Source organism: Salmo trutta, chromosome 37 (assembly GCF_901001165.1).
Source record: "Salmo trutta chromosome 37, fSalTru1.1, whole genome shotgun sequence".
Taxonomy (NCBI): domain Eukaryota; kingdom Metazoa; phylum Chordata; class Actinopteri; order Salmoniformes; family Salmonidae; genus Salmo; species Salmo trutta.
Window position 1 is genome coordinate 34212371 of NC_042993.1, and position 26732 is coordinate 34239102.

General features: G+C 45.1%; 1 protein-coding gene across 8 annotated transcripts in view; it reads left to right on the forward strand.

Annotated features, from left to right (window-relative positions):
• Nucleotides 1-26732, forward strand: part of ptprub (protein tyrosine phosphatase receptor type Ub) — a 358144-nt gene that overhangs the window by 290580 nt on the left and 40832 nt on the right. For all 8 annotated transcript variants that reach the window (XM_029738216.1, XM_029738219.1, XM_029738220.1 and 5 more), the window contains 3 exons: nt 3158-3345; nt 7258-7381; nt 25370-25446. In XM_029738216.1, coding sequence (XP_029594076.1) covers nt 3158-3345; nt 7258-7381; nt 25370-25446 — 389 coding nt within the window. The remainder of the gene's footprint in view (nt 1-3157; nt 3346-7257; nt 7382-25369; nt 25447-26732) is intronic.

Here is a 26732-nt window from a genome sequence, read left to right on the forward strand (position 1 = left end):
CTCTTTCTGCCATACATCCCTTCAAACTAAGGAAATATTTGAGGGGCCCTATGCAACACCCTTAAACAATTCCATTAGGTAAGGGAAAATTATTCCTTAAGGTAAACCCTTAAGGGAGACACTTAAGATGTTTTATACAACCGGCCCTAATGTACTTAATAGTTAATCAAAGAGAGATTGGATGGTGTCATCTCAATCAAATATTACTAACCAAACAAACCTATATAACAAACCAATCTCACTTTACTGTCAGCAACTTTAAATAATACATACAATAGCTGGGTCCAATCTGACACCATTTTTCTATATACCTATAGCCGATGCAGTGGCGATTTTAGCATGTCAAACAACCCATTTTTTTTCTCTCTAAACAACACATTAAATGCAGTTAATGCACTATAACTGACAAACGGTGCCCACAAAAGTTTAGGTCCACATAAAGCTGTCCCGAGAGCGGAGCTTATGGCTGACTTGATTAAATAAATATGGTTTCTATTGACTCCGTGTTGATTTGTGTAACTGGATAAGAACCACATTCTCCTTCAATAATAATGAATGTCGACATGAGTTTTCCCTTTGGAATAATACTCAAACATTATTACATTTATGTTCAGTAAATTCACAATGTTTGTTCTTATATAATTACAGCTTAGCTGTATGTATAAGCAAGTGCAAGAAAAACGAGCTGCGATGAGGTAGGCCGAGTCATTCAGCAATTTTGAAATGGACAGCGACAGAAATTCAGATGTTAGTTCAGATAAATTCAGCAAGATGTTGAGGCCTTAACTTTACTCTTCAAGTCACCACAGAGAGAGAGAGAGAGAGAGAGAGAGAGCGAGAGAGACCCAGACTCAGCTGTTGGTCTACCATTTGAAGTATTTTATTAGGCCTATGTGGTCTAAAAAGGAAGGACAATGCAATCATGAGGATCTTTTTTTTAGACAATATGCAGACGCACTGATAGCGCATTGTGCAAACAAAACAACTCTCGCAATATGAACTTGAATTACATGGCTCTATTACTGAACTTTTTGTTGAACAAAAGAGACTCGCTGGCAAGGAGGGGATACTATAATATGCTGCTCAAAAAAATAAAGGGAACACAAAAATAACACATCCTAGATCTGAATGAATGAAATAATCTTATTAAATACTTTTTTCTTTACATAGTTGAATGTGCTGACAACAAAATCACACAAAAATAATCAATGGAAATCCAATTTATCAACCCATGGAGGTCTGGATTTGGAGTCACACTCAAAATGAAAGTGGAAAACCACACTACAGGCTGATCCAACTTTGATGTAATGTCCTTAAAACAAGTCAAAATGAGGCTCAGTAGTGTGTGTGGCCTCCATGTGCCTGTATGACCTCCCTACAATGCCTGGGCATGCTCCTGATGAGGTGGCAGATGGTCTCCTGAGGGATCTCCTCCCAGACCTAGACTAAAGCATCCGCCAACTCCTGGACAGTCTGTGGTGCAACGTGGCGTTGGTGGATGGAGCGAGACATGATGTCCCAGATGTGCTCAATTGGATTCAGGTGTGGGGAATGGGCGGGCCAGTCCATAGCATCAATGCCTTCCTCTTGCAGGAACTGCTGACACACTCCAGCCACTTGAGGTCTAGCATTGTCTTGCATTAGGAGGAACCCAGGGCCAACCGCACCAGCATAGGGTCTCACAAGGGGTCTGAGGATCTCATCTCGGTACGTAATGGCAGTCAGGCTACCTCTGGCGAGCACATGGAGGGCTGTGCGGCCCCCCAAAGAAATGCCACCCCACACCATGACTGACCCACCGCCAAACCGGTCATGCTGGAGGATGTTGCAGGCAGCAGAACGTTCGCCACGGCGTCTCCAGACTCTGTCACGTCTGTCACATGCTCAGTGTGAACCTGCTTTCATCTGTGAAGAGCAAAGGCGAATTTGCCAATCTTGGTGTTCTCTGGCAAATGCCAAACGTCCTGCACGGTGTTGGGCTGTAAGCAGAACCCCCACCTGTGGACGTCGGGCCCTCATACCACCCTCATTGAGTCTGTTTCTGACCGTTTGAGCTGACACATGCACATTTGTGGCCTGCTGGAGGTCATTTTGCAGGGCTCTGGTAGTGCTCTTCCTGCTCCTCCTTGCACAAAGGCGGAGGTAGCGGTCCTGCTGCTGGGTTGTTGCCCTCCTACGGCCTCCTCCACGTCTCCTGATCTACTGGCCTGTCTCCTGGTAGCGCCTCCATGCTCTGAACACTACGCTGACAGAAACAGCAAACCTTCTTGCCACAGCTCGCATTGATGTGCCATCCTGGATGAGCTGCACTACCTGAGCCACTTGTCTGGGTTGTAGACTCCGTCTCATGCTATCACTAGAGTGAAAGCACCGCCAGCATTCAAAAGTGACCAAAACATCAGCCAGGAAGCATAGAAGAAACTGAGAAGTGGTCTGTGGTCACCACCTGTAGAACCACTCCTTTATTGGGGGTGTCTTGCTAATTGCCTATAATTTCCACCTGTTGTCTATTCCATTTGCACAACAGCATGTGGAATTTATTGTCAATCAGTGTTGCTTCCTAAGTGGACAGTTTGATTTCACAGAAGTGTGATTGACTTGGAGTTACATTGTGTTGTTTAAGTGTTCCCTTTATTTTTATGAGCAGTGCATAATGTTGTTGGGTCTGTAACTTACCACCACCCTCTTGGAGAAAATCACCCTAGCTAATTATAACACACAATGTAAGAAGCAATTAAATGCAATTAACATTGCCTAAAATTATTAATAAAATGCTAATATGAGAGACCTATATAAGCAATATAACAATGCAGATGTACAAATTATGCAATGGCATATATGACGATAAGCAGTTAAGAGGCAAGCTGTAATTTTGATGAAGACATGAGCAAGCTGAAACGGATTTAGCCTAATATGTTGCCTATTTGTTCAGCACTTTTGAAAATGACAGAGCGACATTATTCAGAACATGGGCCGTTCTTACAGTATTCTCCCTGTACATCAAGTCAGAACCTAGGATAAATAACGGGGGCACATAAGCAGACAATGAAAGCTCTTACAAAATTCGATCATTACATTTCTCTAAAACAGGCTATACCACCTTTTGTGTGTAGCTCTATGCCTAATGGTGCCCCCTTCCTTTGTCCTCCTCTCACAGGTGAGCAGCGTAGCTCAGTGAACGAGTCCAGTAGTCTTCTGGGGGGTTCGCCGCGACGCCAGTGTGGGCATAAGGGCTCACCCTACCACACTGGTCAGCTCCACCCTGCTGTGCGCGTGGCCGACCTTCTCCAGCACATCAACCAGATGAAAACTGCAGAGGGCTACGGCTTCAAACAGGAGTATGAGGTAGGCAGTATGGGTTGTGGCTGATGTGCATGGTTGTGGCTGATGTGTGTTTGGATGGTATAAGGGTGTATTGCTGGGGAAGGTGTGAGAAAATACAAGTTTGTAGTCATGTCATCATACACTGTTTAGGGGTTTAAAATGTAGAATAAGTCATAATTTACAAGTCAAAATTGTAGACAGGTGATTATGCGTTTAGTAATCAGATTGTGTGAAGTTATCACTCACATCCCAGTTCTTACAGACTGCAGAAATGTATGATCAGCGTTAAAAGACACTTCTTGGACCAAGTTGACTGTGAGACTATTAAATCATCATTGTCTAGAGCTCAAATAGGCCCTCTGTCAGAGTTGCTGTAGCAGTGTAGCTGATGAAGCCCCCTAATCCCCAGGTGTTCTCTAGACCAGGAGGCCCTTTGTTCCCCAGCCCAGTGACCGCCAATTGCCTCAGCATTGGAGGCTCGGTGGCTCCCAACCCCTGGCTGTCCTCCAGTACCACACTGATAAAAGAAGATCCTCTGTACTCTGGTTGGAGGAGAATTCTAAATAGAGGTTTTTGGGCTTCACCACTGCCAAGTGGCTGTGGTGTGATGTATAGGATGCCACCAAGTTGAAAGTGTTCTTAAGTGGTGCACGGCACAATGAGGGAGACATTTTGACAAATCATCGCCTACAATTAAGGAGAGAAGCCTTGGGGGACTTATGTGGCTCTGTTCCAAACTTCTTTATGCATAAGGGAGCATGTGTTAAGGAGAGTCTCGCTTGGTTCACTTATCTCCTGAGGACTCCCAGGTGGCGCAGCGGTCTAAGGCACTGCATCACAGTGCTAGAGACGTCACTACAGACCCTGTTTCGATCCTGGGCTGTATCACAACCAGCCGTGATCGGGAGTCCCATAGGGCGGTGCACAATTGTCCCAGCATCGTCCTGGTTAGGGGAGGGTTTGGCCTGGGTAGGCCGTCATTGTAAATAAGAATTTGTTCTTAACTGACTTGCCTAGTTAAATACAATTTAAAAAAATCTCTCGACATTCAGACTGTGGAACTGAGTCTGAACTTTTCCGTAGGTAGAGAGGGAAATGTTTTTGTTTTGGCAGAGAAGCAGAACTGAACCCACTTATTATTCCAGTACCTCTGTAACGGCTGATTTCCATGGCTGTCTGGATGCGTCGGGCCACATTTTGGAGGGCACACAGCCCTGAAACATTTGTCCCTGGTGGGATACTTCTCCAGTCAAGAGCAGACTCTGGGGTGAGCTCCATCCCTGTCTGTTGCCTGTGGTTTCCCTGTCACATGTCAAGGAAAAGATAGAAAATATCTCACTCCCCAATTTCTCCCTGGCTACATGCTTGCCCTTCTGGAACTCTGCTTGTAGACTCATTAAACTGTCCACCACAGGCAAAACACTCTCCACTACAAAAATCTATATTCAGCTGCCTGTATTTTTTTCTATCCATGTCTCTCTATTACAATTGAAAACAATGAGGACTACCATGCTCTCCTGACCGCCTAGGCTTTATTTCCCAGTGGAATGCCAATGTAGGACATTCAGAGATATTGATCAGCTCTCTGCAGTGCGTTGTAAGGGACTGGCATGTCTGAGCTGTGGGTGGACCTGTATTCCCACTGCAGTCACTTGCAGGTAAACACTAAGATATAGGGAACTCAGGCATTCACTATGCTGTACAGGGAATCACCTTGAGGCAAAGCTTGAAAGGCATAATCGATCTATTGATTTTATGTCTAGATACAGTAGAGAAGGTTTGTGTGTGGAATGAAGTAAACACAACAAGAGCTGTTTTCACAGATCACAGCCAAGAATTGAGCCAGTTTTTCAATTATGTCTTCAGGATGTTGACTTATACTGTCATTATGATTAGGAAAAAGGAAAGTAGTCAAAACTGGTGGGATGGTTGACATAGTAATATTGCACTGGGGGAGAAAAAAAGACAGCGATAATTTGAAAACACTGCAGCAAAATTATTCATGACACAGTTATGTAACGGCTCAGACTGTTCTTCACTGTGTCTCGTCTGTCTTTCATCCGAGTTTTACTCTTCATTTTTTGTGTGATCCTCAGAAACCAATTAACCCCTCCCTGCACCCTCCCCCCCGACCCATGGGCCTCACTCTCCAAATCTATATTGGGGAATAGTGGGGGGGTTTGTGTAATCCTAGGCAGGGTTTGGGTGGTTACTCTCTCTCTGTGGGGAGCAGTGGGGTTGTAATTCCCTGCTCAGCATGCAGGCTTGAATTTACCCACAGTCCCCTCTGGTAGCTGAACAACCACAGGTGTGTGTATGTGTGTGTGTGTGTGTGTGTGTGTGTGTGTGTGTGGGGTGGGGTGGGGGGACTTGGGCCCCACACACTAGGGGAGAGGAGTAGTTTGGCTGATGAGAGCATAAAAGAGCTGGATCCCACTGCTGGGGTTGCCCTTGAGTCAGGACTGGGATGGCGACAGTGAAGCATGTTGATGAGAGGAGCGTGTTGGAACAGTTGTGCATGCAGCCGTGACTAGCCAGGATATATGGGATTCACTAGAGAGCTTCATGTTGACACACAGAGAGAGAAAATCAAATCAAATTGTATTGGTCACATACATATGGTTAGCAGATGTTAATGCGAGTGTAGCGAAATGCTTGTGCTTCTAGTTCCGACCATGCAGTAATATCTAACACGTAATCTAACAATTTCACAACAACTACCTTATATACACACAAGTGTAAAGGAATGAATAAGAATATGTACATAAATATATGGATGAGCGATGGCCGAACGGCATAGGCAAGATGCAGTAGATGGTATAGAGTACAGTATATACATATGAGAGGGAGTAATGTAGGTTATGTAAACATTATATCAAGTGGCATTGTTTAAAGTGACTAGTGATACATTTATTACATCTAATTTTGAATTATTAAAGTGGCTAGAGATTTGAGTCAGTATGTTGGCAGCAGCCACTCAATGTTAGGGATGGCTGTTTAACGGTCTGATGGCCTTGAGATGGAAGCTGTTTTTCAGTCTCTCGGTCCCGGCTTTGATGCACCTGTACTGACCTCGCCTTCTGTATGATAGCGGGGTGAATAGGCAGTGGCTTGAGTGGTTGTTGTTCTTGATGATATTTTTGGCCTTCCTGTGACATTGGGTGGTGTAGGTGTCTTGGATGGCAGGTAGTTTGCCCCCAGTGATGTGTTGTGCAGACCACACTACCCTCTGGAGAGCCTTGCGGTTGTGGGCGGAGCAGTTGCCCTACTAGGCGGTGATACAGCTCGACAGGATGCTCTCGATTGTGCATCTGTAAAAGTTTCTGAGTGTTTTTGGTGACAAGCCAAATTTCTTCAGCCTCCTGAGGTTGAAGAGGCGCTGTTGTGCCTTCTTCACCACGCTGTCTGTGTGAGTAGACCATTTCAGTTTGTCTGTGATGTGTACGCCGAGGAACTTAAAACCTTCCACCTTCTCCACTACTGTCCCGTCGATGTGGATAGGGGGGTGCTCCCTCTGCTGTTTCCTGAAGTCCACGATCATCTCCTTTTGTTTTGTTGACGTTGAGTGTGAGGTTGTTTTCCTGACACCAAACTCCGAGGGCCCTCACCTCCTCCCTGTAGAAAAGGCTCTTCCACACGTTCTGCATGATCAGTTAATGTGAACAGGTAGCTTGTCATCTATGATGCTTTTGAACACCCTTTCAGTCCGAATGGTCTTTGAATAGCACTACAGCGTCATGATGTATGCATTGGCTCACTACTTGACAGATATTGCTGCAATTATACCCATTCATTTTCTATTTCCCCCTTACGTCACTCAAACACAACAGACAACTGCAGGTATAATGGTTTAGAAGAGACACATTGTAAATATGTTTGACACGATAGGGGAAGAGTAGTATCATTAACATGTACTTCCCTACACTTCGACAGAGCTTCTTTGATGGCTGGGACTGCACCAAAAAGAAGGACAAAACTAAAGGGAGGCATGACACGTTGATGGGATGCAAGTCATCATGGACATGCCAGCCTTCTTGTGACGAAAGCACTGATCACCGTAAGCAATATTGTCAATCACTAATATGTGGTCTATTCTTTTGCCATGTAATTATTGATATGTGGTATCTTTTGGCCAGGTCTTCCATGTAAAATATATATATTTATCTTAGTGGAAGAACCTGAGCTAAAAATGCATATTCTCAGCAAAAAAAGAAACGTCCTCTCACTGTCAACTGTGTTTATTTTCAGCAAACTTAACATGTGTAAATATTTGTATGAACATAAGATTCAACAACTGAGACATAAACTGAACAAGTTCCACAGATATGTGACTAACAGAAATTGAATAATGTGTCCCTGAACAAAGGGGTGGCCACCAGCTGCATTAAGTACTGCAGTGCATCTCCACCTCATAGACTGCACCCGATTTGCCAGTTCTTGCTGGCCACTCTTCCACCTGCAAGTTCCCAGACATTTCTGGGGGAATGGCCCTAGTCCTCACCCTCGGATCCAACAGGTCCCAGACATGCTCAATGGGATTGAGATCTGGGCTCTTCACTGGCCATGGCAGAACACTGACATTCCTGTCTTGCAGGAAATCACACACAGAATGAGCAGAATGGCTGGTGGCATTGTCATGCTGGAGGGTCATATCAGAATGAGCCTGCAGGATGGGTACCACATGAGGGAGAAGGATGTCTTCCTTGTAACACACAGCGTTGAGATTGCCTGCAATGACAACAAGCTCAGTCCGATGATGCTGTGACACACCGCCCAAGACCATGACGGACACCTCCAAATCGATCCCGCTCCAGAGTACAGGCCTCGGTGTAACGCTCATTCCTTCGACGATAAACACGAATCTGACCATCACCCCTGCTGAGACAAAACCGCGACTCGTTAATGAAGAGCACTTTTTGCCAGTCCTGTCTTGTCCAGGGACGATGGGTTTGTGCCCATAGGTGATGTTGTTGCTGGTGATGTCTGGTGAGGACTTGCCTTACAACAGGCCTACAAGCCCTCAGTCCAGCCTCTCTCAGCTTATTGTGGACAGTCTGAGCACTGATGGAAGGATTGTGCGTTCCTGGTGTAACTCGGGCAGTTGTTGTTGCCATCCTGTACCTGTCCCGCAGGTGTGATGTTCGGATGTACCGATCCTGTGCAGGTGTTGTTACACGTGGTCTGCCACTGTGAGGATGATCAGCTGTCCGTCCTGTCTCCCTGTAGCGCTGTCTTAGGCGTCTCACAGTACGGACATTGCAATTTATTGCCCTGGCCACATCTGCAGTCCTCATGCCTCCTTGCAGCATGCCTAAGGCACGTTCACGCAGATGAGCAGGGACCCTGGGCATCTTTCTTTTGGTGTTTTTCAGAGTCAGTAGAAAGGCCTCTTGTGTCCTAAGTTTTCATAACTGTGAGCTTAATTGCCTACTGTCTGTAATCTGTTAGTGTCTTAACGATGTTCATCAATTGTTTATGGTTCATTGAACAAGCATGGGAAAGACTGTTTATACCCTTTACAATGAAGATCTGTGAAGTTATTTAATTCAAGAAATCTATCCTTGAAAAACAGGATCCTGAAAAAGGGAAGTTTCTTTTTATGCTGAGTTTTTATACAGGACCAGTCAAAAGTTTGGACACACCTACTCATTCAAGGGTTTTTCCTTATTTTTACTATTTTCTACGTTGTAGAATAATAGTGAAGACATCACAACTATGAAATAACACATATGGAATCATGTAGTAACAAAAAAAGTGTTAAACAAATCAAAAAATATTTTATATTTGAGATTCTTCAAAATAACTTTGCCTTGATGACAGCTTTACACACTCTTGGCAGTTTCTCAACCAGCTTCACCTAGGATGCATTTCCAAGAGTCACATATGCTGAGCACTTGTTGGCTGCTTTTCCTTCACTCTGCCGTCCAACTCATCCCAAACATCTCAATTTGGTTGAGGTCGGGTGATTGTGGAAGCCAGGTCATCTGATGCAGCACACCATCACTCTCCTTCTTGGTCAAATAGCTCTTCCACAGCCTGGAGGTGTGTTGGGTCATTGACTTGTTGAAAAACAAATGATAGTCCCACTAAGCACAAACCAGATAGGATTGCGTGTCGCTGCAGAGTGCGGTGGTAGACATGCCTTGAATTTGAAATAAATCACAGACAGTGTCACCAGCAAAGCCCCCGCACACATCACACCTGCTCCTCCATGCTTCACGGTGGGAACCACACATGCAGAGATCATCCGTTCACCTTCTCTGCGTCTGACAAAGACACAGCGGTTGGAACCAAAAATCTCAAATTTGGACTCATCAGATTAAAGGACAGATTTCCACCAGTCTAATATCAATTGCTCGTGTTTCTTGGCCCAAGCAAGCCTCTTCCTCTTATTGGTGTCCTTTAGAAGTGCTTTCTTTGCAGCAATTTGACCATGAAGGCCTGATTCACGCAGTCTCCTCTGAACAGTTGATGTTGAGATCTGTCTGTTACTTGAACTCTGTGATGCATTTATTTGGGCTGCAATTTCTGAGGCTGGTAACTCCAATGAATGTATCCTCTGCAGCAGAGGTAACTCTGGGTCTTCCTTTCCTGTGGCGGTCCTCATGAGAGCCAGTTTCATCATAGAGTTTGAAGTTTTTTTGCGACTGCACTTGAAGAAACGTTCAAATTTCTGATCTTCATGTCTTAAAGCAATGATGGACTGTCATTTCTCTTTGCTTATTTGAGCTGTTCTTGCCATAATATGGACTTGGTCTTTTACCAAATAGGGCTGTCTTCTGTATACCAGCCCTACCTTTTCACAACACAACTGATTGGCTCAAACACATTAAGAAGGAAAGAAATTCCACAAATGAACTTTTACCAAGGTACACCTGTTAATTTAAATGCATTCCAGGTGTGCAAAGCTGTCAAGGCAAAGGGTGGCTACTTTGAAGAATCTCAAATGATTTATTTAACACTTTTTTGGGTTACTATATGATTCCATATGTGTTATTTCATAGTTTTGATTTTAGTCAGGTCTAAAGAAACATTATTATATGAAGAAAATGTATTTCAGAATATGAGTTGGCCTACTGTAGGCCTATGTTGTTTGGCTATCCTCCATGCCATAGGCTGTAGGCTTGTTCATTTAGCTGAGAAGATATGCTTATGTCCCGTGCCATTATTTTATTTTACATTATTTTATTGTAAGAATAATATTAGTGAACTTAGCTGATTAAATTGGAAAGGATGTTTTTCCCAATACGGTGAGACTGTGCATGTGAGCGTAAAAGTGATAATTTCCTATATACTAGATTTAGAGTTATTTGTCAACCTTAGTTGTGAATGATACACACCTTAGAATGTTTTAGAAATCAAAACATATATGGGCTGCATGGTGCAACTATAGGCTATTCACTATTTGAGAAAGTAGCAAAAAAAGCTTGCGCTCTGTTGCTTGCCTCATTCTGCACAGTTGTTCTCTCATCAATTGATCATATTTTCATCCATCAGACTATATTCACAATTTAATCTTGTCTTTATTAATATGCAAAACTAGTTTTGATTTAGAATTGCCCATTATCAAATGGACAGGAATAGGGTGAGGTGAAAAAAGACATGTACTCTATGCACTCGAATAGCGAATTGAGGCCACCCTTTCCCAAACGGATACTTCAGTTTTATAGCGGAGCATGTGCTTTGAGAAATACATTTTAAGAACACTTATTTTATTCCACGCATCAACCACTGTTTGAGGAGCATACTCTCGCTGCCCGACTGGTGATATTCTGCCCAAACTCTGTATGCCATGGGCTCTCCAACCTTGTTCTTGCAGCTACCCAGTGCTTAATTTGAGAAACCAAGTGAAATTTGTTTGGGAACATCGATAGTAACATGTTTTCGCAACAAAACATATTTCACTAAACCGTTGACAGCCCATCTGTGTGCTCGAGAAAGGAATAATGGAAAGAGAAGTGGATGGAAACGTGAGATATGCTGTATAGATACATTTAATGTCACCAAATTAAATTATTAAAATATTTTTTTTAAATCCCTATTTATTACTAGGCTATTCAAATACAAATTCACTGATTGTAGGCTAACTGTAGTCGCCCTGCATAATCAATGAACCAACAGCATCGCCTAGGGCTATACATTCTCTCCCAGACTCATGGATAGATATTTTGGAGCGTAGCATAAGGTAACCACTCCATCCAGTATGCATAATAATACAGTCCACACTCAAAGGCGATTACTAAAATGTGTTTCATTTTGAGTATGTACCAAAGACATCTTAAATCAGCTTTGTTTTATGTTTTTCAGCCATGCCTAATATGCAGTAGGCTGCATAAGCTTTAATATGCAAAGGGTGGTTTGAATGAATCATCACCTTAGAAAGTACAGTCCATTTCGTGGTGTTAGGCTTTGAAACAACATCCACAATGTTTTCCACTCAGATTCAACCTGCTGTTGAACTTCTTTCTTCAAATTGATCATCACAGTCAGGGGGGTTTTAAAAGTATAGGCATACTGTTATGATGATAAGTGTTTGATGTGATTTTCGATTGCATTTGCATTGATTTCAGAGTAGTTAGAGGGACAATTATGACCACTCGGCTAAGCATGCCTCTCCTTAATGTCAATTTGCCTTGTCCATTGCTGTTCTGGTTAGTGTTTATTGGCTTATTTCACTGTAGAGCCTCTAGCCCTGCTCATTATACCTTATCCAACCTTTCAGTTCCACCACCCACACATGCTATGACATCTTCTGGTTTCAATTGTGTTTCTAGAGACAATATCTCTCTCATCACTCAATGCCTAGGTTTACCTCCACTGTATTCACATCCTACCATACCTTTGTCTGTACATTATACCTTGAAGCTATTTTATCGCCCCCAGAAACCTGCTCCTTTTACTCGCTATTCTGGGCGTCATAGACGACCAATTCTCATAGCTTTTAGCCCTACCCTTATCCTACTTCTCCTCTGTTCCTCTGGTGATGTAGAGGTGAATCCAGGCCCTGCAGTGCCTAGATCCACTCCTACTCCCCTGGCGCTCTCTTTTGATGACTTCTGTAACCGTAATAGCCTTGGTTTCATGCATGTTAACATTAGAAGCCTTCTCCCTAAGTTTGTTTTATTCACTGCTTTAGCACACTCTGCCAACTATAATTGAGAATCCACTATAATTGAGAATTTCAAAAAGCATTTTTCTAGGGCTGGCCAAGCTTTCCACCTGGCTACCCCTACCGCGGTCAACAGCACTGCACCCCCCAAAGCTACTCGCCCAAGCCTTCCCCATTTCTCCTTCTCGCAAATCCAGTCAGCTGATGTTCTGAAAGAGCTGCAAAATCTGGACCCCTACAAATCAGCCGGGCTAGACAATCTGGACCCTTTCTTTCTAAAATGATCTGCCGAAATTGTTGCAACCCCTATTACTAGCCTGTTCAACCTCTCTTTCATGTCGTCTGAGATTCCAAAAGATTGGAAAGCAGCTGCTGTCATCCCCCTCTTCAAAGGAGGGGACACTCTTGACCCAAACTGCTACAGACCTATATCTATCCTACCCTGCCTTTCTAAGGTCTTCGAATGCCAAGTCAACAAACGGATTACCGACCATTTCGAATCCCACCGCACCTTCGAATCTGGTTTCAGAGCTGGTCATGGGTGCACCTCAGCCACGCTCAAGGTCCTAAACGATATCGTAACCGCCATCGATAAGAAACAATACTGTGCTGCCGTATTCATTGACCTGGCCAAGGCTTTCGACTCTGTCAATCACCACATCCTCATCTGCAGACTCAATAGCCTTGGTTTCTCAAATGATTGCCTCGCCTGGTTCACCAACTACTTCTCTGATAGAGTTCAATGTGTCAAATCGTATGGCCTGTTGTCCGGGCCTCTGGTAGTCTCTATGGGGGTGCCACAGTGTTCACTTTTTGGGCCAACTCTTTTCTCTGTATACATCAATGATGTTGCTCTTGCTGCTGGTGAGTCTCTGATCCACCTTTACGCGGACGACACCATTCTGTATACTTCTGGCCCTTCTTTGGACACTGTGTTAACAACCCTCCAGATGAGCTTCAAAGCCATACAACTCTCCTTCCGTGGCCTCCAACTGCTCTTAAATACTAGTAAAACTAAATGCATGCTGTTCAACCAATCGCTGCCCGTACCTGCCCGCCCGTCCAGCATCACTACTCTGGACAGTTCTTACTTAGAATATGTGGACAACTACAAATACCTAGGTGTCTGGTTAGACTGTAAGCTCTCCTTCCAGACTCACATCAAACATCTCCAATCCAAAGTTAAATCTAGAATTGGCTTCCTATTTTGCAACAAAGCATCCTTCACTCATGCTGCCAAACATACCCTCGTAAAACTGACCATCCTACCGATCCTCGACTTCGGCGATGTCATTTACAAAATAGCCTCCAATACCCTACTCAATAAACTGGATGTAGTCTATCACAGTGCCATCCGTTTTGTCACCAAAGCCCCATATACTACCCACGACTGCGACCTGTACGCTGTCGTTGACTGGCCCTCGCTTCATACTCGTCGCCAAACCCACTGGCTCCAGGTCATCTACAAGACCCTGCTAGGTAAAGTTCCCCCTTATCTCAGCTCACTGGTCACCATAGCAGCACCCACCTGTAGCACGCGTTCCAGCAGGTATATCTCTTTGGTCACCCCCAAAGCCAATTCCTCTTTTGGCCGTCTCTCCTTCCAGTTCTCTGCTGCCAATGACTGGAGCGAACTACAAAAATCTCTGAAACTGGAAACACTTATCTCCCTCACTAGCTTTAAGCACCAGCTGTCAGAGCAGCTCACAGATCACTGCACCTGTACATAGCCCATCTATAATTTAGCCCAAACAACCACACCTTCCCCTACTGTATTTATTGATTTATTTATTTTGCTCCTTTGCACCCCATTATTTATATTTCTACTTTGCACTTTCTTCCACTACAAATCTACCATTCCAGTGTTTTACTTGCTATATTGTATTTACTTTGCCACCATGGCCTTTTTTTTGCCTTTACCTCCCTTATCTCACCTCATTTGCTCACATTGTATATAGACTTATTTTTCTACTGTATTATTGACTGTATGTTTGTTTTACTCCATGTGTAACTCTGTTGTTGTATGTGTCAAACTGCTTTGCTTTATCTTGGCCAGGTCGCAATTGTAAATGAGAACTTGTTCTCAACTTGCCTACCTGGTTAAATAAAGGTAAAATAAATAAAATAAAAACAATAGTGCCCTGAATACCAGGCCATTTGGACCTGATGGTAGTTAGCAAGTTGGGTACTTCCAAAGCATATCCAGAGTGCATAAAAGGAGATTACCGTGACTCAACGGTCACATGGAGTTTTACTGCGGTCATGACTGCATTCATTATCGCAACAGCCCTATCTGTGACCAACAGAAGCATATCTGTATTTCCAATCATGCAAAACCTGTCAAGGCTCAGAAGACCGAGATGCAGATAGTTCCGAAGTAACAAAAGTTTATTACAAAAATAAAGGGGGCAGGGAAACGACAGGTCAAGGGCGGGCAGAGGTCAGTAATCCTGGGTGGTGTGACAAGGTACGGAACGGCAGTCAGGGTCAGGGCAGGCAGAATGGTCATAACCGGGAGAACTAGAGAAAGGCAGGAGCACGGGGAAAACCGCTGTTAGGCTTAACGAAAAAAATAGAACTGGCAACAGACAAACAGAACAGAACAATAAATACACTGGGGATAATGGGGAAGATGGGCGACACCTGGAGGGGGGTAGAGACAAGCACAAAGGCAGGTGAAACAGATCTTGGTGTGACAAAATCCATAGATTAGGGCCTAATTTATGTATTTCAATTGACTGATTTCCTGAGTGTTGGTCCCATGTTGACATGAGCTGAAATAAAATATAGCAAAACATTTTCCATATGCAGAAAATCTTATTTTTCTCAGATGTTGTGCACAGATGTTGTGTACATTCCTATTAGTGAGCATTTCTCCTTTGCCAAGATAATCCATCCACCTGACAGGTGTGGCATATCAAGAAGCTGATTAAACAGCATGATCATTACACAGGTGTACCATGTGCTGGGGACAATGAAAGCCCACTCTAAAATGTGCAGTTTTGTCACACACCACAATGCCACAGATGTCTCAAGTTTTGAGGGAGCGTGCAATTGGCATGCTGACTGCAGGAATATCCACCGAGCTGTTGCCAGAGAATTGAATCTTAATTTCTCTACTATTGGCTGCCTCCAACGTCGTTTTAGAGAATTTGGGTGGTATGTCCAACCAGAGAGCACGTGTAACCACGCCAGCCAAGGACCTCCACCTCCACGGCTTCTTCACTTGCAGGATTGTCTGAGACCAGCCACCCAGACAGCTGATAAAAATATGTGTTTGCACAACCAAAGAATTTCTGCACAAACTGTCAGAAACTGTCTCGGGGAAGGTCATCTGCGTGTTCGTTGTCCTCACCAGGGTCTTGACCTGACTGCATTTCGGCGTCGCAAATGCTCACCTTCGATGGCCACTGGCATGCTGGAGAAGTGTCATCTTCACGGATGAAGCCTGGTTTCAACTGTCCCGGGAAGATGGCATACAGCTTGTGCCCGATGGAGGTGGTTGGGTTATGGTATGGGCATGCATAAATTATGGAAAATGAACACACTTGCATTTTAACGATCGCAATTTGAATGCACAGAGATACTGTGACAAGATCCTGAGGCCCATTTGTTGTGCCATTCATCCGCCCCCATCACTTCATGTTTCAGCATGATATTGTATGGCTCCATTTTGCAAGGATCTGTACAGAATTCCTGGAAGCTGAAAATGTACCAGTTCTTCCATGGCCTGCATACTCACTAGACATGTCTTCCCATTGAGCATGTTTGGGATGCTCTGGATTGACGTGTGCGACAGCGTGTTCCAGTTCCCGCCAATAACCAGTAACTTCGCACAGCCATTGAAGAGGAGTGGGACAACATTCCACAATCAACAGCCTGATCAACTCTATGCGAAGGAGATGTGTTGCATTGCAAGAGGCAAATGGTGGTCACACCAGATACTGACTGGTTTTCTGATCCACAGCCCTACATTTTTTTAAAGATATCTCTGACCAACAGATGCATATATGTATTCCGAGTCATGTGAAATCCATAGATTGGGGCCCAATGAATTTATTTCAATTGACTGATTTCCATATATGAACTGTAACTCAGTAAAGGCTTTAAAATTGTTTCATGTTGTGTTTATATGTTATAGTGTGGAAATAATACATTGAATATATATTGTACTTACCTGCAGTATAGTATGATTGCTATTCAAGTGTGCATGGATATTATTGGCATTGACTGTGACCTTTTCCCTTGGATGATGTCATCACCCCGAGTTGGATCTGTACAATGCGACTCTACCACATGTTGAGTGGGCTGTATCGTTTGGCTGTATTTGTGCCGTTTGTACGTCTGTACACATTTTATTTCTTAGGTTGAAAGTAAAGGAAAGTAATATTGAAATGCGTGTAGGCATTCCTTCTCAAGTTACTACATATTTTTGGTGACAAGGATAAAACTTCATCAGCATGTACAGGGCAATGTGCTAGCTAGCTAAGAAACAGTGGAGGGAGTCAGTTAGCTAGCTATCTAGCTAGCTTAATGAGCGACGGAGAGCAGCCACCGCTGGAGGGAAACGCCGATGGTGACGATCAAGGACAAGTTGGCGTTATAATGGCAATGTTTGGGACTCTCACTGAGTTTGTGGAAGAGAACGAGGACTGTGCAAAATATGTGGAAAGGTTGAGACATTTTTTCTTGGTAAATGGAATTACAGATGAGGCTAAACAGCGCTTTATTCTCTTGAGTGTGTGTGTGGGGCTAAAACCTACAAGCTAGTGAGGAATTTGGATACACCACGGAGACCGGGAGAAATTCATTTTGTGGCTTTCGTTCAAACTCAACCCAATCCAAAGCCTTCAGTGATTGTCCATAGGTTCAAGTTTAACTGACATTTTCAGAAAACAGGTCAGTTTGTTAACTGAATTATGTTAACTCTCTGAACATTGTGAGTTTGGGGCTATGTTAGAGGACGTGCTCTGTGACAGATTAGTCTGTGGCATTAATGAGGACAGCATACAGTACCGTTTGCTGGGGGAAGCCACACTGACTTCCAAGAGATTACTGGAACTATCTCAAGGGATGGAGATGGCCGCTAGTAATGCTAAAAATATTCAAAAGGCCGAAAGTGGGAGTTGTGCAGTGCATCAGGTGACAAAAGAGGTGGCAGGAAAAACGGGAAAAGCAGTGGAATGTTTCAGATATGGGGGAACACATTATGCAAACCATCTGCAAGTTCAAGGATACTTTGTCACAATTGCAACAAAAAGGGACATTTAGCAACAACAAAAAATGCAGGGGTCCTAGAAGCAAGCCAGAGGGTGGGCAGACTGGGCAGGGCAAGTTCACAGCTAAGAAGCTGCAGTCAGCAGCGCACCACTTAGAGAGCACAGAGGAGGAGGACGAGCGTTGGTCTTACAACATGTTTAATGTGAGTGAGCTGTGCGCAGAGCTATCTATGCTATAGTGGAGGTAGATGGAAAGCAGATGAGGAGGTTGACACAGGGGCCTCTTCATCTGTTATCAGTGAGGAGACGTATAAAGAAATGTGGGGCTCAAAACAGGCTTCAGCCCTCACACCGGCTTCAGCCCTCACACTGGCAGGGATCAGACTGCGTACGTACACCGGGGAGACCATGCTGGGCACTCTAGAGGTGGACATTGCATACAACAATCAGGAAGCGAGAGCACGGCTCCTGGTGGTGAAAGGGAATGGGCCTAGTTTACTAGGGCATGACTGGCTCACCAAAATACAACTGAACTGGGGTGAGAGAAAACACACGATGGACTGAGGATGACATTCATAAGTACCCTGAGATTTTCGAAGATGAACTGGGAACATTGCAGTTAAGCTGTTTGTGGATCCTCAGGCCAAGCCTCACTTTTTCAAGCCCAGGACAATGCCTTACGCCATGAAAAAGAAAGTTGAGGATGAGTTGGAGCGGCTGCAGGAAACAGACATCATTACTCTCATTCAGTTCTCCCGTTGGGCAGCTCCAATCGTCCCCGTTCTGAAAAGTGACGGAATGGTGCGTATATGTGGGGACTACAAACTCACCATCAACTGGGCCTCTAGGCTGGATGCTTACCCGCTGCTGCGGGTGGAGGACCTGTTCGCGACGCTTGCATAAGGCAAGACGTTCTCAAAGCTTGACATGAGTCACGCCTACCAACAGCTCCTCCTGGACGAGGTCTCAAAAGAGTATGTCACAGTCAACACGCACAAAGGCTTGTTCAGGTACAACCACTTGGTTTTCGGAGTGGCGGCCATTCCAGCCATTTTCCAGAGGACAATGGACAGTCTGCTGCAGGGGATCCCTCATGTAGCTGTGTACCTGGACAACATCCTGGTTACAGTGGCACCTCCACCATCTGGGCCAGGTGTTAAAGAGATTCTCCGAGGCAGGGCTGTGCCTAAAGCGTAGCAAGTGCACATTCCAAGCACAGAGTGTGACATACCTAGGTCACAAGAGAGAGCACAGAGGGTCTGTGTCCTATGGAGGACAAAGTCAGGGCAATCAAAGATGCTCCAAACCCCAAGAAGGTGTCTGAGCTCAGGTCGTTCCTGGGCATTGTGAACTACTATGGTAAGTTCCTCCCTAAGCTGTCAACAGTGTTGGCTCCACTTTATCAGCTGCTCTACAAAGATGAAATGGAAGTGGGGGCCAGCACAAGAGAAAGCTTTCAAGGAAGTGAAAGCGCTACTACAATCCAGCACAACTGCTGGTTCATTTTGACCAAGACAAAGTGATCATCCTGTCATGTGACTCCTCGCCCTATAGCGTTGGGGCAGTAATCTCTCATTTAGATAGAGGACAGGTCAGAGAAACCCATTGGATTTGCATCAAGCACGCTGACGAGTGCTGAGAAGGGTTAATCACAGTTAGACAGGGAAGGTCTGGCCATAGTCTTTGCTGTGAAACGCTTTCATCAGTACCTCTATGGTCATCATTTCACCATATGCACTCACTACAAACCACTGATGAGCCTTTTTAGTGAATCAAGATGCATTCCTCCCATGGCTTCAGCAAGGACACAGCGCTGGGCCCTAACACTGTCAGCTTACGAGTACACTATAGTGTACAGAGCGGGGAAGAACAATTGAAACGCAGACGTGCTCAGTTGTCTCCCGCTATCAGAGATGCCCGCCACAACTGTAGTGCCTCCCGAGACAATTTTCCTAATGTAGAGATTGTCAAACTGACCTGTGAATGACAAACAGATCAGACAGTGGGCAGACCGGGATCCTATCCGGGCCCAAGTAAAAAGATGCCTTATGCAGAGTTGGCCTCCTGTCATAGAGGATGATGGACTGAGACATTTACATTTACTTCATTTAGCAGACGCTCTTATCCAGAGCGACTTACAAATTGGTGCATTCACCTTATGATATCCAGTGGAACAACCACTTTAAAATAGTACATCTATATCTTTTTGGGGGGGTTAGAAGGATTACTTAATCCTATCCCAGGTATTCCTTAAAGAGGTGGGGTTTCAGGTGTCTCCGGAAGGTGGTGATTGACTCCGCTGTCCTGGCGTCGTGAGGGAGCTTGTTCCACCATTGAGGGTGCCAGAACAGTTAACAGTTTTGACTGGGCTGAGCGGGAACTGTGCTTCCGCAGAGGTAGGGAGGCGAGCAGGCCAGAGGTGGATGAACGCAGTGCCCTTCTTTGGGTGTAGGGACTGATCAGAGCCTGAAGGTATGGAGGTGCCGTTCCCCTCACAGCTCCGTAGGCAAGCACCATGGTCTTGTAGCAGATGCAAGCTTCAACTGGAAGCCAGTGGAGTGTGCGCGGAGGAGCGGGGTGACGTGAGAGAACTTGGGAAGGTTGAACACTTGACGGGCTGCGGCGTTCTGGATGAGTTGTAGGGGTTTAATGGCACAGGCAGGGAGCCCCGCCAACAGTGAGTTGCAGTAATCCAGACGGGAGATGACAAGTGCCTGGATTAGGACCTGCGCCGCTTCCTGTGTGAGGCAGGGTCGTACTCTGCGAATGTTGTAGAGCATGAACCTACAGGATCGGGTCACCGCCTTGATGTTAGCGGAGAACGACAGGGTGTTGTCCAGGGTCACGCCAAGGCTCTTAGCACTCTGGGAGGAGGACACAATGGGGTTGTCAACCGTGATGGCGAGATCATGGAACGCGCAGTTCCTCCCCGGGAGGAAGAGCAGCTCCGTCTTGCCAAGGTTCAGCTTGAGGTGGTGATCCGTCATCCACACTGATATGTCTGCCAGACATGCAGAGATGCGATTCGCCACCTGGTTATCAGAAGGGGGAAAGGAGAAGTTTAACCTCTCTAGACGTTCCGCTAGCGGAACACCTGCTCCAATATCCAATGATGGGCGTGGCGCGAAATACAAACTCCTCTAAAATCCGAAAACTTCAACAATATGACTATTTTACACCATTTTAAAGACAAGACTCCTTTATCTAACCACACTGTCCGATTTCAAAAAGGCTTTACAGCGAAAGCAAAACATTAGATTATGTCAGCAGAGTACCCAGCCAGAAATAATCAGACACCCATTTTTCAAGCTAGCATATAATGTCACAAAAAAACAAAACCACAGCTAAATGCAGCACTAACCTTTGATGATCTTCATCAGATGACACACCTAGGACATTATGTTATACAATGCATGCATGTTTTGTTCAATCAAGTTCATATTTATATAAAAAAACAGCTTTTTACATTAGCATGTGACGTTCAGAACTAGCATACCCCCCGCAAACTTCCGGTGAATTTACTAAATTACTCACGATAAACGTTCACAAAAAACATAACAATTATTTTAAGAATTATAGATACAGAACTCCTCTATGCACTCGATATGTCCGATTTTAAAATAGCTTTTCGGTGAAAGCACATTTTGCAATAATCTCAGTAGATAGCCCGGCATCACAGGGCTAGCTATTTAGACACCCAGCAAGTTTAGCCTTCACCAAACTCCGATTTACTATTAGAAAAGTTTGATTACCTTTGGTGTTCTTCGTCAGAATGCACTCCCAGGACTTCTACTTCAATAACAAATGTTGGTTTGGTCCCAAATAATCCATAGTTATGTTCCAAACAGCGGCGTTTTGTTCGTGCGTTCAAGATACTATCCGAATGGTAAAGAAGGGTTACGAGCACGACGCATTTCGTGACAAAAAAATTCTAAATATTCCATTACCGTACTTCGAAGCATGTCAACCGCTGTTTAAAATAAATGTTTATGCGAATTTTCTCGTAAAAAAGCGATAATATTCCGACCGGGAGTCGTTGTATCCGTTCAAAGACGATAGAATAAAAACATGGGGTCGTCTCGTACACGAGCATGAGTCCCATTGTCCGCTGATAGACCACTTAGCAAATGCGCTAAAGCTTTTCAGCCAGGGCTTGGAATTACGTCATTCAGCTTTTTGCCGCCTTCTGAGAGACCATGGGAGCCGTAGGAAGTGTCACGTAACAGCAGAGATCCCCTGTATTGGATAGAGATGATCAAGGAGGGCAAAAATTGGTCAGAGATGGCGCTTCCTGTTTGGAATCTTCTCAGGTTTTGGCCTGCCAAATGAGTTCTTTTATACTCACAGACACCATTCAAACAGTTTTAGAAACTTTGGAGTGTTTTCTATCCAAAGCTAATAATTATATGCATATTCTAGTTTCTGGGCAGGAGTAATAATCAGATTAAATCGGGTACGTTTTTTATCCGGCCGTGAAAATACTGCCCCCTATCCATAACAGGTTAATTGTGTGTCGTCCGCGTAGCAATGATAGGAGAGACCATGTGAGGATATGACAGCGCCAAGTGACTTGGTGTATAGCGAGAATAGGAGAGGGCCTAGAACTGAGCCCTGGGGGACACCAGTGGTGAGAGCACGTGGTGCGGAGACAGATTCTCGCCATGCCACCTAGTAGGAGCGACCTCTCAGGTAGGACGCAATCCAAGAGTGAGCCGCACCGGATCAAGCGGGCAGGTTGTTGAGCGGCCGGCCGTCACAAGTCGCAAGATTTCATCTGGAGAGAGAGGGGAGAAAGAGGTCAAAGCATAGGGTAGGGCAATGTGAGCAGGACCAGCGGTGTCGTTTCACTTAACATACGAGGATCGGATGTCGTCAACCTTTTTTTCAAAATGGTTGACAAAGTCATCCGCAGAGAGGGAGGAGGGGGCGGGGGGAGGAGGATTCAAGAGGGAGGAGAAGGTGGCAAAGAGCTTCCTAGGGTTAGAGGCAGATGCTTGGAATTTAGAGTGGTAGAAAGTGGCTTTAGCAGCAGAAACAGAGGAAGAAAATGTGGAGAGGAGGGAGTGAAAAGATGCCAGTTCCGCAGGGAGGCTAGTTTTCCTCCATTTCCGCTCGGCTGCCCGGAGCCCTGTTCTGTGAGCTCGCAATGAGTCGTCAAGCCACGGAGCAGGAGGGGAGGACCGAGCCGGCAGGGAGGGTAGGGGACATAGAGAGTCAAAGGATGCAGAAAGGGAGGAGAGGAGGGTTGAGGAGGCAGAATCAGGAGATTGGTTGGAGAAGGATTGAGCAGAGGGAAGAGATGATAGGATGGAAGAGGAGAGAGTAGCAGGAGAGAGAGAGCGAAGGTTGCGCTGGCGCAATACCATCTGAGTAGGGGCAGAGTGAGTAGTGTTGGAGGAGAGCGAGAGGGAAAAGGATACAAGGTAGTGGTCGGAGACTGTGAGGGGAGTTTCAGTGAGATTAGTAGAAGAACAGCATCTAGTAAATATGAGGTCAAGCGTATTGCCTGTCTTGTGAGTAGGGGGGATGGTGAGAGGGTGAGGTCAAAAGAGGACAGGGGTGGAAAGAAGGAGGCAGAGAGAAATGAGTCAAAGGTAGACGTAGGGAGGTTAAAGTCACCCAGAATTGTGAGGGGTGAGCCATCCTCAGGAAAGGAACTTATCAAGGCGTCAAGCTCATTGATGAACTCTCCAAGGGAACCTGGAGGGCGATAAATGATAAGGATGTTAAGCTTGAATGGGCTAGTGACTGTGACAGCATGGAATTCAAAGGAGGAGATAGACAGATGGGTCAGGGGAGAAAGAGAAAATGTCCACTTGGGAGAGATGAGGATTCCAGTGACACCACCGCGCTGACCAGATTCCAGTGACACCACCCCAGTTTAGCCAGATCTTACATCTGGTGGCCTAACATGGATCAGGACGTAGAAAACAAAGTGAAATCCTGTTCTGAGTGCCAGATCAACCAGAAGATGGTGCCACCCGCGCCAGTACATTTGTGTGAGTGGCCTGACCACCCATGGTCCAGGCTGCACATAGACTTTGCAGGCCCTTTCATGGGCCACATGTTTCTTGTCATGGTGGACGTGCACTCCAAGTGGCTGGAGGCTCACTTCATGAGCAACGTCACAGCGACCACAACCATCGAAAAGCTTCGGCAGGTGTTTGCAACTCATGCCTCACTCTCTTATGTCTGATGAGTCAGACACAACAACCTTTACCTGTGACTTGTTCCAAGAATTCATGCAGAGAAACGGGATTCGCCATGTCCGCAGCGCTCCGTTTCAACCAGCCTGAAACGGCTTAGCGGAACGTGCTGTGCTGACACTGAAAGAGGGGCTCAAAAGGATGACTGGGGGAACCATCACAACTAAGCTCTCTCGGTTCTTGTTCCAGTACTGCATCACGCCACAAACAACAACAGGACATGCTCCAGCTGAGATGTTGATAGGCAGAAAGCCTATAGCTCACCTGGATCTACTGCGTCCGGACATCAAAGCACGAGTGGAACGGAAGCAGGAGAAACAAAAAGAGAGACATGACGACAACGCGAGGGAATACCGTTAAAACCCAATGACAGGGTCTACAGCTGCAACTTCACAAGCAGCAAGCACTGGTTGCCAGGTATCATTCAGAGTGGTCCAGTCACCTTTGTAGTCAAATTGACTGATGGTCGAGTCATGCGCAGACACCAGGACCACATCCGCCTGCGCTATGACAAAGAAAATAAAATCAATTCCGACGGAACAGCTGCGGGTGGTAGTATACAAGTTAAAACCCCACAGGAAACTGTGTCTGAGGAACAGGGTCATTCAGTGGTTCCAGCAGAGGGAGATGTACAGAGGGGGCTACTACTAGGAGCCGGGACTGGTATCAGTTTTTTTTTTGGGGGGGGGGGTTTATTTAGTTGGTTTATTTAGTTTCCACTCAGTCATGTTTACACACACATATTCACGCCTCCATGCACCCTACATACACCCTACATTATGACATTTCCACACCTCATTCCTTTTTCTTTGTTTAGAATTAATAGTTTTGTTTATAATAAAGAACTTTTTGAATTGGCCTATACTGGTTGTTGATGTCCTCTCATTTTTGCCACAGGCTATGAGCCGGCCTGTGACAACTATATAAATAATTACATTGAATATGAATTGTACTTACCTGCAGTACAATATGATTGCTATTCATGTGTGCATGGTTATTATTGACATTGACCGTGACCTTTCCCCTTGGATGATGTCATCACCCCGAGTCGGATCTGTACAATGCGACTCTACCACATGTTGAATGGGCTGTATTTTTTACAATGACGGCCTACCCTGGCCAAACCCGGATGACACTGGGCCAATTGTGCGCCGCCCTATGGGAATCCCATTCACGGCCGGATGTGAAACAGCCTGGATTCGATTCAGGGACTGTAATGACGCCTCTTGCAACTAAGATGCAGTGCGTTAGACCACTGCGCCACTCGGGAGCTGGGTGTACATGGCTGTACTCCTTTTTATTTCTTAGGTTGAAAGTAATATTGAAATGCGTGTAGGCATTCCTTGTCAAGTTACTACAATAAATGTGTTATATTATGAATAGGTCTTTTTATAAAATGTAAAAAAAAATATATGGATGTCTTATTTAATTTAGTTGTATATGGTGTGGATGTACTGTAATGTAATTGGAATCATGGCAGAGATGTGATTCTCCCATTGTGTCCGTTCCAGACGACCGCCACAGAGTCAAGCTCCACCCACTCCTGGGAGACCCCAACTCTGACTACATCAACGCCAACTACATAGACGTAAGTCTCACCTCACCTTCTTTTCTGCTCAGAATCCTTTCCAATCAGTGTTATACTGGGAAACTCATCAAGTCATTACTAATCCCTTTCTGAAAAACCACCGTCCATTTCACAGTATTTTGTGTCGCCCTAAGCAATCCGGTGCCCCAGATTTACCTGTGAGAGGATATTCCTGTTCCTGGAAACACCAGGTTCCACCCAACCCCCATCCAACCACAAACCTTCCTCTTGGCATTCTAGCCAGATGCCATATCTGTTTGGTGACTACCTCTACAGCCCCTTATCCAACGCTATTAATAGACAATAAATTAATTTTATAATACCAAGTCCTGGAGGTAAAGCCTTTTGTAAAATCCCCCAATCCCTCTGAATTGAATAGACTGGGTTGATGTTGTTCAATCCCAGGATGGATGGGGAGCAGCTCTGTGACATGATCTCTTTGGCTGCTCACCTTCACTTCACTGTACTTCTTGTTTCCATCTGCATCAACTAGAATGTGTCACCCGTAGAGCAACATGCATCATCCATTTGTTGGACTGTACACTCATGAATGTACATTATTCCATCATAAGAGACAAACTTGTCTAAAACGCCTCGTCGGAAAGGTGAAAGCACTCCTTTTACATCATTTAGCCAGGAGAGAGAGAGTGGACTTGTGCAGGAGAAATGCTTTTAGGGGACTTCATTAGCATAGAGTGGGCACTTGAGAAGGCCGTCCTATTTTGACTCCTGCCTTTGTGAGGGTGCCAATTAGTGTCAGGGCACAGGGAGACCAAGCATCATTAGAGACATGCAACTCAATGCTTGGGTGCTGCCTGCTGTAGTGCCAAGTTGGCCCCTGACAAGGCTAGCCCTGGCCCTGAATGATGAATAGGTTGCCACAGGGGAGTACTTGTGGAGAGCCTATTACTATTTCACCAGAGGTTACATGGAAAAGTTTAGCCTCTCTCTGAAATCTGTTTTCTGTTTGTTAAAGCAGAGGTTGAAGAAGTGCGAGCTCTCAGATTGTTTTTCTCTTTAGCATTTGATTTGATCTCTTTGTCACTCATCGCCTGGCTGTGTGTGTGTGTGTGTGTGTGGGGGGGGGGGGGTACAGTATTGTGCTGTATGTATAAGCATGCTTGGCAGCTGCCTGTGTTTGTCATGTGTTGTGGTACATACAGTGCAGTATTTTCCATCACCACACTCAGCAAGTGAAGCCGGCTGAATGCTACAGTAGATGACAGCCTCTAATTTGTTAAATAGGGAGACCGTCCAAAGCGATACACACACATGGCAGCATGAAC